The sequence below is a fragment of the Microtus oregoni genome, unplaced genomic scaffold (genome assembly GCF_018167655.1).
Source record: "Microtus oregoni isolate MIOR12 unplaced genomic scaffold, Mior012 000004F_ref0000308, whole genome shotgun sequence".
NCBI classification, from domain to species: Eukaryota; Metazoa; Chordata; class Mammalia; order Rodentia; family Cricetidae; genus Microtus; species Microtus oregoni.
The window spans coordinates 37,362,003-37,375,257 of NW_024543063.1; the positions used below are offsets into that span (position 1 = coordinate 37,362,003).

General features: G+C 45.2%; 1 protein-coding gene across 1 annotated transcript; it reads right to left on the reverse strand.

Moving 5' to 3' along the window:
• Positions 1–571: 571 nt before the first annotated feature.
• On the reverse strand, positions 572–11,572 carry Dynlrb2 (dynein light chain roadblock-type 2). The gene is made up of 4 exons (XM_041650811.1): positions 11,523–11,572; positions 9,055–9,130; positions 1,810–1,977; positions 572–805 (listed from the first exon to the last, which is right to left on the reverse strand). The coding sequence occupies exons 1-4, from the start codon at positions 11,523–11,525 to the stop codon at positions 762–764; spliced, it is 291 nt and encodes a 96-aa protein (XP_041506745.1). The 5' UTR covers positions 11,526–11,572; the 3' UTR covers positions 572–761.
• Between the last annotated feature and the right edge of the window lie 1,683 nt (positions 11,573–13,255).

Below are 13,255 nucleotides of genomic sequence, written 5' to 3' on the forward strand. Positions count from 1 at the left end.
GCATCAAGATAGGATTTGTGAGTCTGAGAAGCTGAGTCAGGGAGTAAGAGCACGTTCAGCACAGCCTGAGGACCAGAGTTTGAATCCCCATCACCCATGTAAAAAGCCAGACACAGCTCTGTACTGTACATCTGTAACCTCAGCAATGTGATATGGATAGGGAAAAGAGGATATCTGGGGTTTGCTGGGCCACAACCTAGTTCCAGAGTCAAGGGATTAACATGGGGAATGACAGAGCAGGTCACTGGCACCTTCTGGCCTGTGCTGAGGTGGTCCCTGTTGGTGGCGCCCTTTGGGGAGGTCTGGGGAGGTTTGGGGAACCTTTAGGATGTGGAGCCTTGTTGGGAGAAGTATGGCACTGGAGGTGAGCTTGGGAGATGTGTAGCCTCATCTTGTTTTCGGGTTCACTCTGCTTTCTGGGTGTGGATGAAAACCACCCTCTCAGCTGCCTGTTCTGTCCCCCCTCAACTGCCATGCCTCCACTGTCCCTATGGATTCTCCTTTAGTTTTGATTATTTTAGGGGTGTGTGTGTGTGTGTGTGTGTGTTATTTAAAAGCAGATTCATAGATGACAGAAATTGTTTATTATACAGCAAAAGCAAAAGACCACAGTATGGTCAAAAGGGCCTAAGGGAGACATGTAGAGTGTTTTCATTTTCAAAACAGGAGAGCGTGTCTCCAGACTCAGGGTCAGTTTTACGGGCTGGAGGAGTGAAGGACTTCCAGGTGTCGTCACGAAGACTGGGTGGGCCGCAGCAGGTCTACTCACAGGGGTTCTGGATGACAATCAGAAGATACTCCTTATCTAGGGAGAAACATGAATCAAGTTAATTTGCATCTAACCCATGAACACTTCAGCTAGCCTGCTCTCTTCCGAACACCACAAGGACATCGTAGGGACAATGGCTGCACATCAGAATTACCATGGCGCACTGGAAAAGTTGAGAGCACACAGACTTGGTCCTGCATTAATAATTTCACTTATTTGCTGTTCCCGTCATGGCTAATTTTAATAAATATCCTACAAGTGGTATATGTGTGCAGCAGTAGAAAAAACTTTATCTACTTAGCTGATGTGCTCCTGTGCTAGACGCTAGGTTTATGGCCATAACACAATTACTCAGAGACTCAGTGAACGTAATTCCTTCAAGGAAGTGACTCTGTGGCCAGGTCTCCCAGTTGACCAGCTGGTCACACGCACCTCACAGGGAGGCAACACGCAACTCGCCTCGGATGCACCTCTTACTTTATTCCCAGATGGGTCACTTCTGCCACTATTCTGAGAGTCTGTGTGCTATTCTGCCATTTATGGACCTGTTTTTAAGTAACACGCATGCACACGTGCACGCGCGTGCACACACACGCTTAAAAAAATAAAAACTAAAGGAGAGGCCATAATGACAGTTGAGGCATGGCAGCTGAGGGGGCCAGAGAAGGCAGCTAAGAGAGCGTTTTCCAACCACCCTCAGGAAGCAGAGCAACTGAAAGCCAGATGAGAGTGGGGATTCCCCAAGCCCGTCTCCAGTGATGTCCTAGTCCACACACTGGTTATTTTGATAAATAGGAAGCGTAAATTGGTAAAATTCAGCTTGGGCAACGACTAAATTATTTGCTAATTTCATACAATATTTGAGTTTGGCTCTTCAGAATGGAACATCTTTGTTTTCGTAATGAAAGAGCTTGCTGCCTCCCCTTGCATATTGCAATCTGTACCCTCGCCAAGACTCGATAATCCCTCAGTCTTCGAAGGAAGGCTTAAACCAGTAAAGTGGAAAAGCATTTGAAGTATGAAACGGCATGTCCAGTTACCTGGGGCTACCATGATTTCGTGTTTCTTCGATCTGATCCTGAGGAAAGTCAGATCGTTCTGGGGGTCGATGTCCCGGACCGTGCTCTTGGCCTTCATGGTCAGCTGATGGAGAAGCCCCGCGTACTGGACCGTTGTCGAGTTGTCCAGGGTAGTTCGGATCGGAATGCCTGTGATGAGATGTAATTTGGAGTTACGTTTCTCCGGATTGTAAGGGAGATGCGTACATTGTAAAATCTACTGGAGATCACTTATCCTTACAGATGGAGAAAAGCTGATGGGGGGGGATTACTAGCTGGCACCAATTTTAGCTGTTTGTTTTACCACCTTTTTGTCTCCATTTAGAGTTTTAAATAGAGATGAGTCAAGAGCTGTTTACAAGTTTGACTGTGGCTTTCTCAGCGTTGAAGTCAGAACCCACGAGCTTCCCTTGCTAATAATGTTATTCCCATTACTGCATGCTTTTATTTTATGGATATGTTGTAATGGGATCAATATATTGTTTGTTCATTTGGTAGCTTACATTTTTAACAGTGAATGTGTTGTGAATATTTTGTGCATAAATCATCTGGAAGCTGTTAATTGATTGTTTTAACCTTAATCATGTGTATATATATATAATTTAATTCTAATCGCATATATATGCATTATCAAGGCATACCACTTATGAAATATGTGGTTTATAATGTGGCATTTTTGTCTGCTTCCTTGGAACAAGAGACACAAAGGGCCAGCATTACTTAAGCCAGGGAGTCTATTCAGCAGGAGCACTGCAAATTTCTAACTCTTCCCACAGTGCTTTGCAAGCAAATTTTAGGTTAGAAAATTATGGTAACAAGGAGCCTGACTTTTCTGGGTGAGTGTCCCTGGCTTGTGTTTATTTTCTACTGGAGCGTTATTAAATTTGGCCTCTTGTTCACTCTGTTGGTGTATTATATGAGATTAAAACAGATTAAATCTACTGATTTAATTAAAAAATTCTAGCCAGACAAATTTGCAAGTCTGAGTCAATTCAGTTCAAAGCTACGGAGCCCCAGTTGGGCCACCCAGCACCCAGTGTGCATTATGTGGCAGGCACCAAGTTAGGTGCTCCATCTCCATTATATTTGATCAGAGATAACCTTTATATTGGGAACTGCAAGACAGGAATAAACATTTCAAAGTGTGCCCTCACTTCAGGGGGACACATAACAGGAGTCTGTCTGGGATTGCTGTCAAATCTCTAGAGCATCTGTAAAAAGGCCAAAGCCTCTCTTGGGTTTTCCTTCACAAAGCAGAGCTCCAGAAACTAACGCCAAAAAGGAGCATTTTGCAGTATCAAATGATTACTATCTTAGAATTTTATCAAGTCTTCATGAATCTGTGGGAGACTGTCAGTTTTGACTTTGAAGCCAACAAAACTTCCTTTTGCGATAACACTGTCTCCAGAACAGTAACAAGAGGTTGTCCAGTATTCACAGCGTGACCTATTCTGTAGATGAGGTATCATGTAAAACCATTCATTTCCATAATATTATGTCTTGGCCACTTTCTTCCCAAGGGAAATCTGTTGTCTTTCATAGCCGAGAAGTCACAAATCATGGATCTTTAGCCAGCGGGAAGCAGTGGGGTAGCAGGCACCCAACTTCTAGAGATGCTTTTGGACAGACAGTTTTGTTTCATATCTTAAACACTGACAACCACTGACGTCTGAATTGCTCAGTGTCAGGATAAGAAATAGAACCAGAATAAATTCTTCAAAGTGTAGAAGACAAGGCTTGGGCTTCTGAAGCTGTCTGTCCATAATCCAGGCCAATAAATAAAAGAGGCCAGCTCTCTGAAGAACACATGCAAACTGTGGAAGCAGGATGTTTTCACTCTCAGACACTTGAAAACAGACAACCAAGAGGTCAGGGTTGGGGATTTAGCTCGATGATAAAGTGCTTGTGCAACAAATGCAAGGCCCTGGGTTTTGCTCCCCTGCCCCTGGTTCCCCAGACCAACCAAAACAACCAGTCGGGAAGTATTTAGTGAGTTCTTGCTTTGTACCAGTTAAAGTGAATTTATTAAGAAGTAATTTTTAGGCTGGGTGTGGGAATGGATGCCTTTAACACCAGTGCTTTAGAGACCCAGACAGGAAAATGGCTGTTAGTTTGAGGCCAGCTCTTTCATGGAAACAAAGCCAAAAATAATTTCAGTACGTGGCATAAAGTTCAGTCACTTGCTTTGGTATGTGTGCGTGCGTGCATGCATGCGTGTGTGTGTATGTGTATGTGTGTATGTGTGCACACGTAGGGCAAAGACCAACCACAGGTGTCAGGTGTCATCCTCAGGGATGTTGTGTATCTCCTGTGTGACAGAGTATTTCGCTGGCCTGGAACTCGCCAGTTAGGGTCTATCAGCTGCAGCTGGCCAGTGAACCCAGCAGTCCTCCTGTCTGCATCTCTGGTGCTGGGATTATAAGTAGCCACCACCTCACCCACTGGGAATAGAACTCAGGTCCTTGTGCTTTCAGGGTGAGCTCTTTACTGACTGAGTCATCTCTCCAGCCTCAGCCACCTCCTGTCTGAGAAGCAGTCATAGTTCCTAGTTCCCTCCAGTCCCATCTAGGAATACACTAAAGGTGGTTGAGAATAGCCTTGATTGATCACTCATGTGATTGCTATAATCTATGCCTAGGCTAGTCCTCCCCTCCCCTTCCTTCTTTCCTTCCTTTTTTCCTTCCTTCTTTCCTCCCTTCCTTTCTCCCCCCATTTTTTTCCTGTGCTACTTGGGGATCAGAATTTATAGCCTCACGTTTGTGAAGTGAGCCCTCTTCCAGTTGGGCTATATCCTTCACCTCGCCCCTGTCTTTCTCATATTTGAGCGTATTCATGTACCTGACTGTGTAAACAATTAGGAAATACTGACTACTGCTTTGTGTTCTGGTTTTTCAGATAATGACAAGCAATTCCCCGCCATTCTTCGAGAATATGTATTTGTGTGTATAGTTTCTATTTTAGAAATAGAATATTTAGAAATACCCTAATATTTTCATTTAATACCTTCAGGAAATTTTTGGTAGGACCCATAAGGCTCAACGATTTAACAGGCCATCGAATGTCTGCTTTGTAATATGTAGCTTACCTCCTGATGGGCATTTAGACTGTTCTCAATCTATGACTTCCATCAACAAGGCTGCATAACCTATCATTGCACATTTATTTGTTTGGGTAGGAGACGTTTCCAAAACGGAGCTCCCTGAACAAAACATATGAACATTTTAAAATTTGATATTGTTGGATTTATGGCAGCGCTCTGGAATATGACTGCCTGTCATCCCGAGAAGCTGGGAGTCATTATTTCAGCTTGCCATCTGCAGCTGCGCATTTTTGCTTTGGCGGGTCGATTGTATTTCAGAAGCAAAGGAGCCAACTGGCTGAATGGCTGATAAAATCTAATGATATTCAAATGATGAATTATTGGACGTGTCAAGAATATTTAAAGTCAAAAGCCTATAGAAACTGGGCTTATCCATGAAAGACTATATGAGAACTTTGCGTACTTGGGAGGTAGATGTTTGCGTATTGGTCTTATGATGAGTGTTCTTATAAACGGGAAACTAAAATGAATAAAGGAACCACTGTCGTCAAAACCTAGGCCACTCAGACTCAGCAATCGCGTCTTCTTTCTTGTCTTGAATGGGAAACCTGTGTCTTAGAAATGAATAAAGAAAGTGGGCCAGGCAAGCTGATAACAATGTTAAAATATTGTCTATGAGTCGCGTCGGCCACAACCACTGGCGGAACAAGGGAGTGGCGGTAGTGTCCTGGGGACCTGCCTTTAGTACTAAATGGCCAGGACTTCTGAAGCTGAACTGGGTGCCTCCAGCAACACTTGAGAAGGCTGCGAAGATTTTTTTGTTACATTCAGGTCACATGTCTTATACCGTATGCCATTAGGAAACAGCCCTGACACGCTCTGGTCATTTACCACCTGACCACAAAAGCAAGCTGGGGAACAGGTTAATTTGAAGTCAGGTAAAAATCAAGTTTCCGCAACCTTTACAAATACCCTGATTCCTGACATGGTATTATTCTAGTGGCAGTTAGGGAAAAGCGGATGGTATTTAAAAATAACATTTTTGTTGCTTTCATCAAGAAATTGAGAGAAACTTTCCCTCAAAACCTTACTTCTAATTCCACTACTTGGGGAGAATCACTCTGATATCTGAACCTTTCCTTCCTCACTCTTTATTTGGTTTTGGTTTTTTTTTTTTTTTCCCTCTGGAGGGGATGGGGGTGCCACAAAGCGTAGATTGGCCTCAAACTGACTGAGGGTGACCTTGAACTCCTTCACTGCCCCAGTTCTGGGATCATAGGCTTTTCCCACCAAGTTCTATTTCTTCAGTAAAACCCAAGGCCTTATGCAGGTTAGGCAGATCCTCTACCAACTGAGCCACATCCCCAGCCCTCCAGTGTTTACTTGAAATATGCATATGCACCTGGCTGTTTAAAGGATCCCAGAAGGCTTCCTGTTGCTTCATTCCCTTTTGTTCTTGGATCCAAATCTTTTCTCCACCACACTTTGGTGTGGTATCCTTCCGGTATCTGATGTGCCTCACCAGGACTGGGCGCTTTAGATTAAGGCATTGGCCTGGGTGCCACGGGAGCCTGCGCCTACACTGGGTTGAAGTGTTCTCCCAAACTTAAGTCCACTGACACTTCAGAAGACAGTCTTGTTTGGAAAGAGCTTCCCCACAGATGCAATCAGTTAAAACGAAGTCATACTGGCTGGGGCAGACCGCGGGGCCACTGGCAGTGGCACCAGGATTTGTCCCTGCTGCTTGTACTGACTTTTTGGAACCCATTCTCTTTGGATGCATACCTTGCTCAACCTGGATATAGTGGGGAGGGCCTTGGTCCTTCCTTGGAGCAATGTGCCTTGCACTCTCTGGGGAGTGGATGGGAGTGGGGCGGGGGAGGGGGGAAGGTGGAGGGAATGGGAGGAGGAGAGGAAATGAAAATTGGGATTGGTACGTAAAATTAAAAAAGATAGTTTGTTTTCTTTTTTTAACAAATGTATTTTTTTAAAAAGGGGAGGAAAAAAATGAAGCCATACTGAATTAGGGTAGGCCATCATAGTTATAGACTAGGGAAACCTGTCTGTAGGCCAAGCAACACTGATGGTTGACCAGCACTAGAAACTAGTAAGAGGTCAGGAAGCTGGTCCAGTCATACAGTCCTCAGAAAGACCATGACCCAAGGGGCATGCTAGCTTCAAGTTCAATCTTCTAGGTAGAGCTATAACAAATTTTCACTGATTTTTGTGTGTGTGTGGTGGATAGGCACACACATGCATGAGTGCATGCGTGTGTGTATGTGTGTGTGTGTGCGTGTACATGGCTGCATGTGCAGGTCAGATGCTGACATTAGGAGTCTTTCTCATTACTTTTACTTTATTTTACTGGAACAGGGTCTCTCAGAGAACTTGGAACTTACTGATTCATTAGAGCTGCCTGGCCATGGAGCCGTGGGGATACCCTCGTCTCCTCTTCCCCAAATACTGGTGTTCCAGGAGCACAGCTGTTTCGTCTACCTTTTCACATGGGTGCTGGGGATCCGAACTCAGGTCCTCATGCTTGTTCAGCGAGCACTTCACTGAGGGAGCCATCGCCGCAGCACCCATTTCTGCTCTTCAAAGACAATGAGCGCGTGTGTGGCATTTGTTGCCACAGCCAAAGCAAACTCGCAAGGCATCTCTGCTAAATCACACGGGTGGCTCGTGCAAGTTGGGGTGGGAGACCCTGTAGCAGATGCTTGGAAGCAGAATCGGTTTGACCAGAGCCACACCAAGAGCTGACCACTTCCTGGAAATAGATGGCCCAGCTTTTCACTTCCTGTACGGACAATCCTAACTCCTTCTTCCTCAATCCCCCAGGCTCAATGAATTTATCACCACATGCATTTGGCGGAGTTATTTTTTTTTCATTTTATCCAACAAACCAAATCTCAACTAAATAAAAGTTCTCAAAAATTCTTTAATTAGAATTCTGTTAACGGTTGGCAATTAAACTGGACCCTTGATAGTCTTCTCATCTAGCTGCCGCAACCACCAGGAACTCAGGTTGTGTTCCATCCTTAATGACAAGGAACCAGAGTTCAGAATTTCAAGTCTTTTAGCTGGTGGATTGCACAATAGCATTTACTGATGGATTACACCAGAACACCCAAGCTGGGGATCAGCCAATTCTATGGTTGTACCCACTGCAGATTATTAGAAGAGGCTACTCTTATTTCAAAGAATTCTTTGGAGCAATGTTGGCACCCCTCACTCTTACAAATGCCAGAATTAGCAGTGGGGCAAGCAGAACATGGAGCCATGAGCCAGGAAATATGCAACACAGAATCTTCTAATTTTGGCGTGGGTACTTGCATATGTAGGCACACCTGCACCTGTGCATACGTGGAAGCCAGAGGACAAGTTGTTGGAGTCACTCATTTCTTTCCACCACGTGGGTGCTGGTGATAGAACTCAGATCTCCAGGCTTGCCCGCAAGCACCTCTGCCCACTGAGCCACCTTGCAGGCTCACTATGCGGAGTCTTGTTGTGGATGGCTCAGAGACAGTGAGTCCCAGGCGAATGTCCACATTTCCTAGCTGGGAATGCATTATTCCTTCCCGCCTGCTATTTACAAGACTATTGCAGAAATGCGATGAAATGATTCTGTGTTCGAGGGTCCTGGAGAAACTTGGGGGGCAGTGGAGAAAAGGGATGACTAAGATGCATTATATACTTATATGAAAGATACCTGCACAACATTTCCAAACAATAAATTAAAATCATTATTAAAATAAATAAAAATGAATTGTAAACTTTTTTACCTATTATGATAAAAAGAAAATTTTAATTTTAAATGAATATTGAAGCTCTGTCCTGTAGCCTTTGTAACATTAAGCTGAAAACAAACTGCCAATCACATAATTTTCCCTCTCTTCAGTAAGAGCTGCCGGCCCTCCTGAAGGGATGTGAATAACTAGAGTTTCTGAAGAAGACACCGTGTAGTGTTTCTTAGGAATACGTAGGCATTGTAGGCAAAGTCTCTTAGATGGATGATTGGTATGTACTAAGTATCAATAGGTGTCTGATGAATTCCTGCTAGGGCTGGGACAGACAAAACATGATTTCAGTTCAGACTCTAAGGTAAGTGTCTCCATTCTTGACACAATACGTGAGTCCCCAGTTAGCATCTGTATGTCAGGCTCAGTCAGTCTGTGGCAAGAAGTTACCTTCTGCATTGACCACCATCGTTCCAATGACCCCTTTGTGGCTCTGGATTCTCTTGAGGGTTTCCTCCACCTCTGTCTGCAAGAGATGAGGGCCACTATTAACCAGAAGGGCCTCTGTGGTGACATCAACTCTACAGAGAAGAACTAGGAAGTTACCCAGTCCCCTAGTTCTTTAACTGAGGACCGGACGCTATGTGCTCGACTATGTAAGAGAGGAGCTTAAAGCTGGCTGTTTCATCTCACGTGGGGACTGTGTAAGAAGCCTCCACTTGCGTAGAACCTAGACAGACAGGCTTCAGTCCCAACAGAGACAGAGAAGGGTCCTCATTGGCTAGAAAAGCTGTGCTTGTTTTGCTTGTTTTTATATTGCCCAGAAAGCTACTATAGGTTCATCTTTTAGTAGCTCCTATTTCTGTTCTTACAAAAACTTCTTTTGTGTGTCTTAGTCCTTGAGCATTTACTGATCAACACTGTATCCTCCGAGTGTCCAAAAGCTGTCCTCGGTGAGACACCTTAGTTTCTTTTGACACCTCCACTTGGGATTCATTCTGGTGATTACTTACAAAGGGCGTCCTCTGGGGGTAGCATATTGCCGGATACTGGGGTCTCTTGACTACAGTGGTTTGTGTCTTGGTTTAAGCTGTGTTTAGCTGTGAATGACTGGGACCCCACAGATGTTTTATGTTCACCTTTATGAGCTCACTATCCATAAACCACTGTTCCCTGTGCTGCCATTTTGTTTTCAACAGCACATTGAGAGTCTTGACATTTCTTTGTAAAATATATTTTATTATTTTATGTGTATGGGTGTTGCCTTCATGTAAGTCTGTGCACCAAGTGCATGCCTGGTGCCAGTGGGGGCCAGAAGAGAGTGTGAGATCACCTAGACCTAGAGTCATAGACAGTTGTGAGCTACTCTGTTGTGCTGGGGATTCAACCTGGGTCCTCTGCAAGAGTATCTAGTGTTCTGAGCCACCAAGCCATCTCTCTAACCTCATAAAGATTCACTTGTGAGGTTTTACCTCTGAGGCAGAGTTTCACACTATGTAGCTCAGGTTTGGTCTTGAATTTGCAGCAATCCTCCCTCCTCAGCCTCCTGAGCACTGGGGCTGCAGACAGGCGTTCCCATGCCCCATTTGGCCTGAAAACCATTTGATGAGAATTTAGTCATATTATTTTTTTCCTCAGCATCTCCCAAATGAACGTAAGGTTATTTCATTCAGAAATCGGTTTTCTTTTGCACCCAGTGTAGATGTGAGAGAACACTTACGAGTCTTTCCCATCTCAAGAGAGCAGGGGTTTTCTGAATTTGAGGAAATGGCATGTCTTTCCCCACTATGAATACTATTAATATTTAATTAGCATGTTCTTTAAATTACATCATGGCCCAAAGCTTAAAGTACTGCATCTGTAGAGCAGACTATTCGTTGCTCCCACAGGTTAAAAGCTGCCTCCCTGTCACAAATAGAAACAATGGTAAAAACAAGGAAGAAAGTGTGTTTTTATATTTCACTGTCAAGAGAGTCCTGAGCCTGAGGTGTCCTCTGAAAGTGAAAATAAGACATGGCCAGCGACAGTCATATCAAGGACATGATAGTGCCGGGAACTTGTTTTGTCCCATACACAGCCTTGGACAAAAGGAAGGAAGGAAGAAAGGAAGGAAAGAAGGAAGGAAAGAAGGAAAGAAAGAAGAAAGGAAGGAAGGAAAGGGAAGGGGAGGGAAGGAAGGGAGGGAGGGAGGAAGGGAAGGGAGAAAAGGAAAGAAGGAAGAAAGAACAAAAGAAAGAAAAAGGAGTTGTTTTTCATGGGATGAACCACTGAAACTTGGCATTTCTTGATCTTCCTTCTGGCTCAGAAGATCCCCAAAATACCAACGTTCTGACCATTTTAGGAGATTGTCTACAGCTCCCCCAAAGCCACCAACTCCCCTCCCCTCCCCCTCCCTCCATCGCTCCTCTCCACTCCTTGCTCCTCCTTACCATTCCCTCTCCTCCAGGGTGCTTCTCTTCTGACTTCCAGAGGCCCCCACTGCCCCACCTCTTTCCCCCTTCTCCTTTCCCCTTCCCTCTCTCTCCTTCCCTTTGCTTCCTTCTTTTATTCTTATTTTTCTCCTCCTCCCCCTTCCCCTCCTTCTTCCCCCCTCCTCATTCTTCTCCTTCTTCCCCCTCTATTTCTCCCTCCCTCCCTCCTTCCTTCCCTCCCTCCTTTTCTCCCTCCCTCCTGATTTTCCTTTCTTCCCTCATTGTCTCTTGCTCCCCTCCCTTCCCCTTCTCTTCTTCTCCTGGTCCCAGTGTTTCTACTGTTCTTTGCAAACTTCCCTGGCTCCTAGATTCACCTCAGCTCCTCCCCTGTCTCAATAGCTCCCTTTCCAGCTGCCATCCTGTAAATAGTGAAGCCCTCCCAAGACAGCTGTGCCCATTGGTGTCGCCCACCCCTGCCCTTCCAGACATGGACCTAGCCAGATTTACCATCGCGCCTGTGGGACAGCTCCACTCTCAAGCCTGAGCTGCAGTTTCTGTGGTTGTCAACAACGCTTACTCCGTTGCTAGGAAACCAGGCAGGAAGTGGCTTCCAGAAAGCTGTGGGGCTGCGCCTGCGCAACCTTCAGGCTTGCGCAACCTTCAGGCTGTTTCAGAAGCGGGATTTCCTCACTGCCTCTGGCAGGCTGCTTCCAGTCTAGCGAAAGGTTCTAGAAGGCAGGCAGAGGGAATTCCTTCCAGATATATCTCAAGGCAATGGGGTCGCGGTGGGAAGGGAACTCCTGTGTCTTGCGTGGGTCTGATTTCTCCCCCTTTCCATGTTTTCTGGAGATGTGGCAACCACTTGTCCCTGGAACCAGGCAAGAGCAGCCAACCACTCTACCTCCCTAGGCGAGGTATCTGATACCCACGTGGGTGCATCATAATACCCACGTGAGATACAGTACTGTCTACTTGGGAAACCATAATACACTATGGATATGGTAGCATGCAGTGAGGATGCTCATGTCTGAACTAACTGGTTCCACTTATCACTGAGTATTTGATTCTAGAGTTGAGGCAATCGAGAAAGGGTTGTAGGATGGTCTAGTGTTATTTCTGTTGCTGTGATAAAATACCGTGACAAAGAGCAACTTAGGAGAAAGGGTCCGGTTTAGCTTACAATTCCAGGTTGCAATCATCATTGTGGGGGAGTCAAGGCAGGGACTTGAAGCAGCTAGTTAGATCCAGTCTCAGCAGAGAAAGAAAGACAGGAAGAAAGAGCGGGATGAGAAAGAGGAAGGGAGGGGAGAGAGAGAGAGGGAGAGAGAGAGAGAGAGGATGAGTGGATGCCTATGTTGGATTCGTTTTTTCTCTAGTCCTTATACAATTCAGTACTTAGTTTAGGGAATAGTGCCTCTACATTTAGGCTGGGTCTTTCCCTATCAATTAACATAAGATAACCCCCATAGACATTTCCACAAACCGACCTGATCCAGACAATCCCGCACTAAAATTTTTTCTCAGTGATTCTACATCGTGTCCTATTGGCAATTAAAACTAACAATCACACAGTAGAAGAGTGAATCGGAGGTGTGTGTGTGTGTGTGTGTGTTTGTGCGCATGCGCGCGCATATGCGTGTGCACGTGGAGGTGTGTATTGTCTCAGCTGATTGTATTGTTCTATAGGAATAAAAATGTGGGTCTTGGCAGCAACTCTGGTTGAATTGTGTAAAGTCTTGGCTCTTTGCCCCCCTCCCTCCTCGGGTTTCTGATCAAGGAGATTTCCACTTGAATCTACATATCTCTATTTGTTTTTCTTACAAAGCTCTGACTGTACACCCGATCCGTTATGTCAATCAGCCTTAATGAAGGAAGGGGCTGCGTAGGCATGGGGGCAAGCGCCCTCATTTCTGGAGTCAGGGTGTCAAACTCGTTCTGTAGCTGACAGCCGTGATTAGAGGCGAGCAGGACTCCAGCAGCAAAGACCCTGGCAGGAGAGCCCAACGGGGCAGAAAGAAATGAGAAGGGGCCCAGCCGACGTCCACCAGCCGTCAAGTTGGACTCTGTGCATAGGAAATCAATGAGGAGAATATGAGCCATTTTCTCCTCATCGACTTTGCACTCGAATTAATTCCTTGGTTTAATTTTTATGCCTTTTCTTTGGGGGTGGGAGTATAATGAATATCCAAGGTTGTGCTGTCTAAAATGCCTTGGAGGGATCTGGCCTGCCTTGTGCCCTG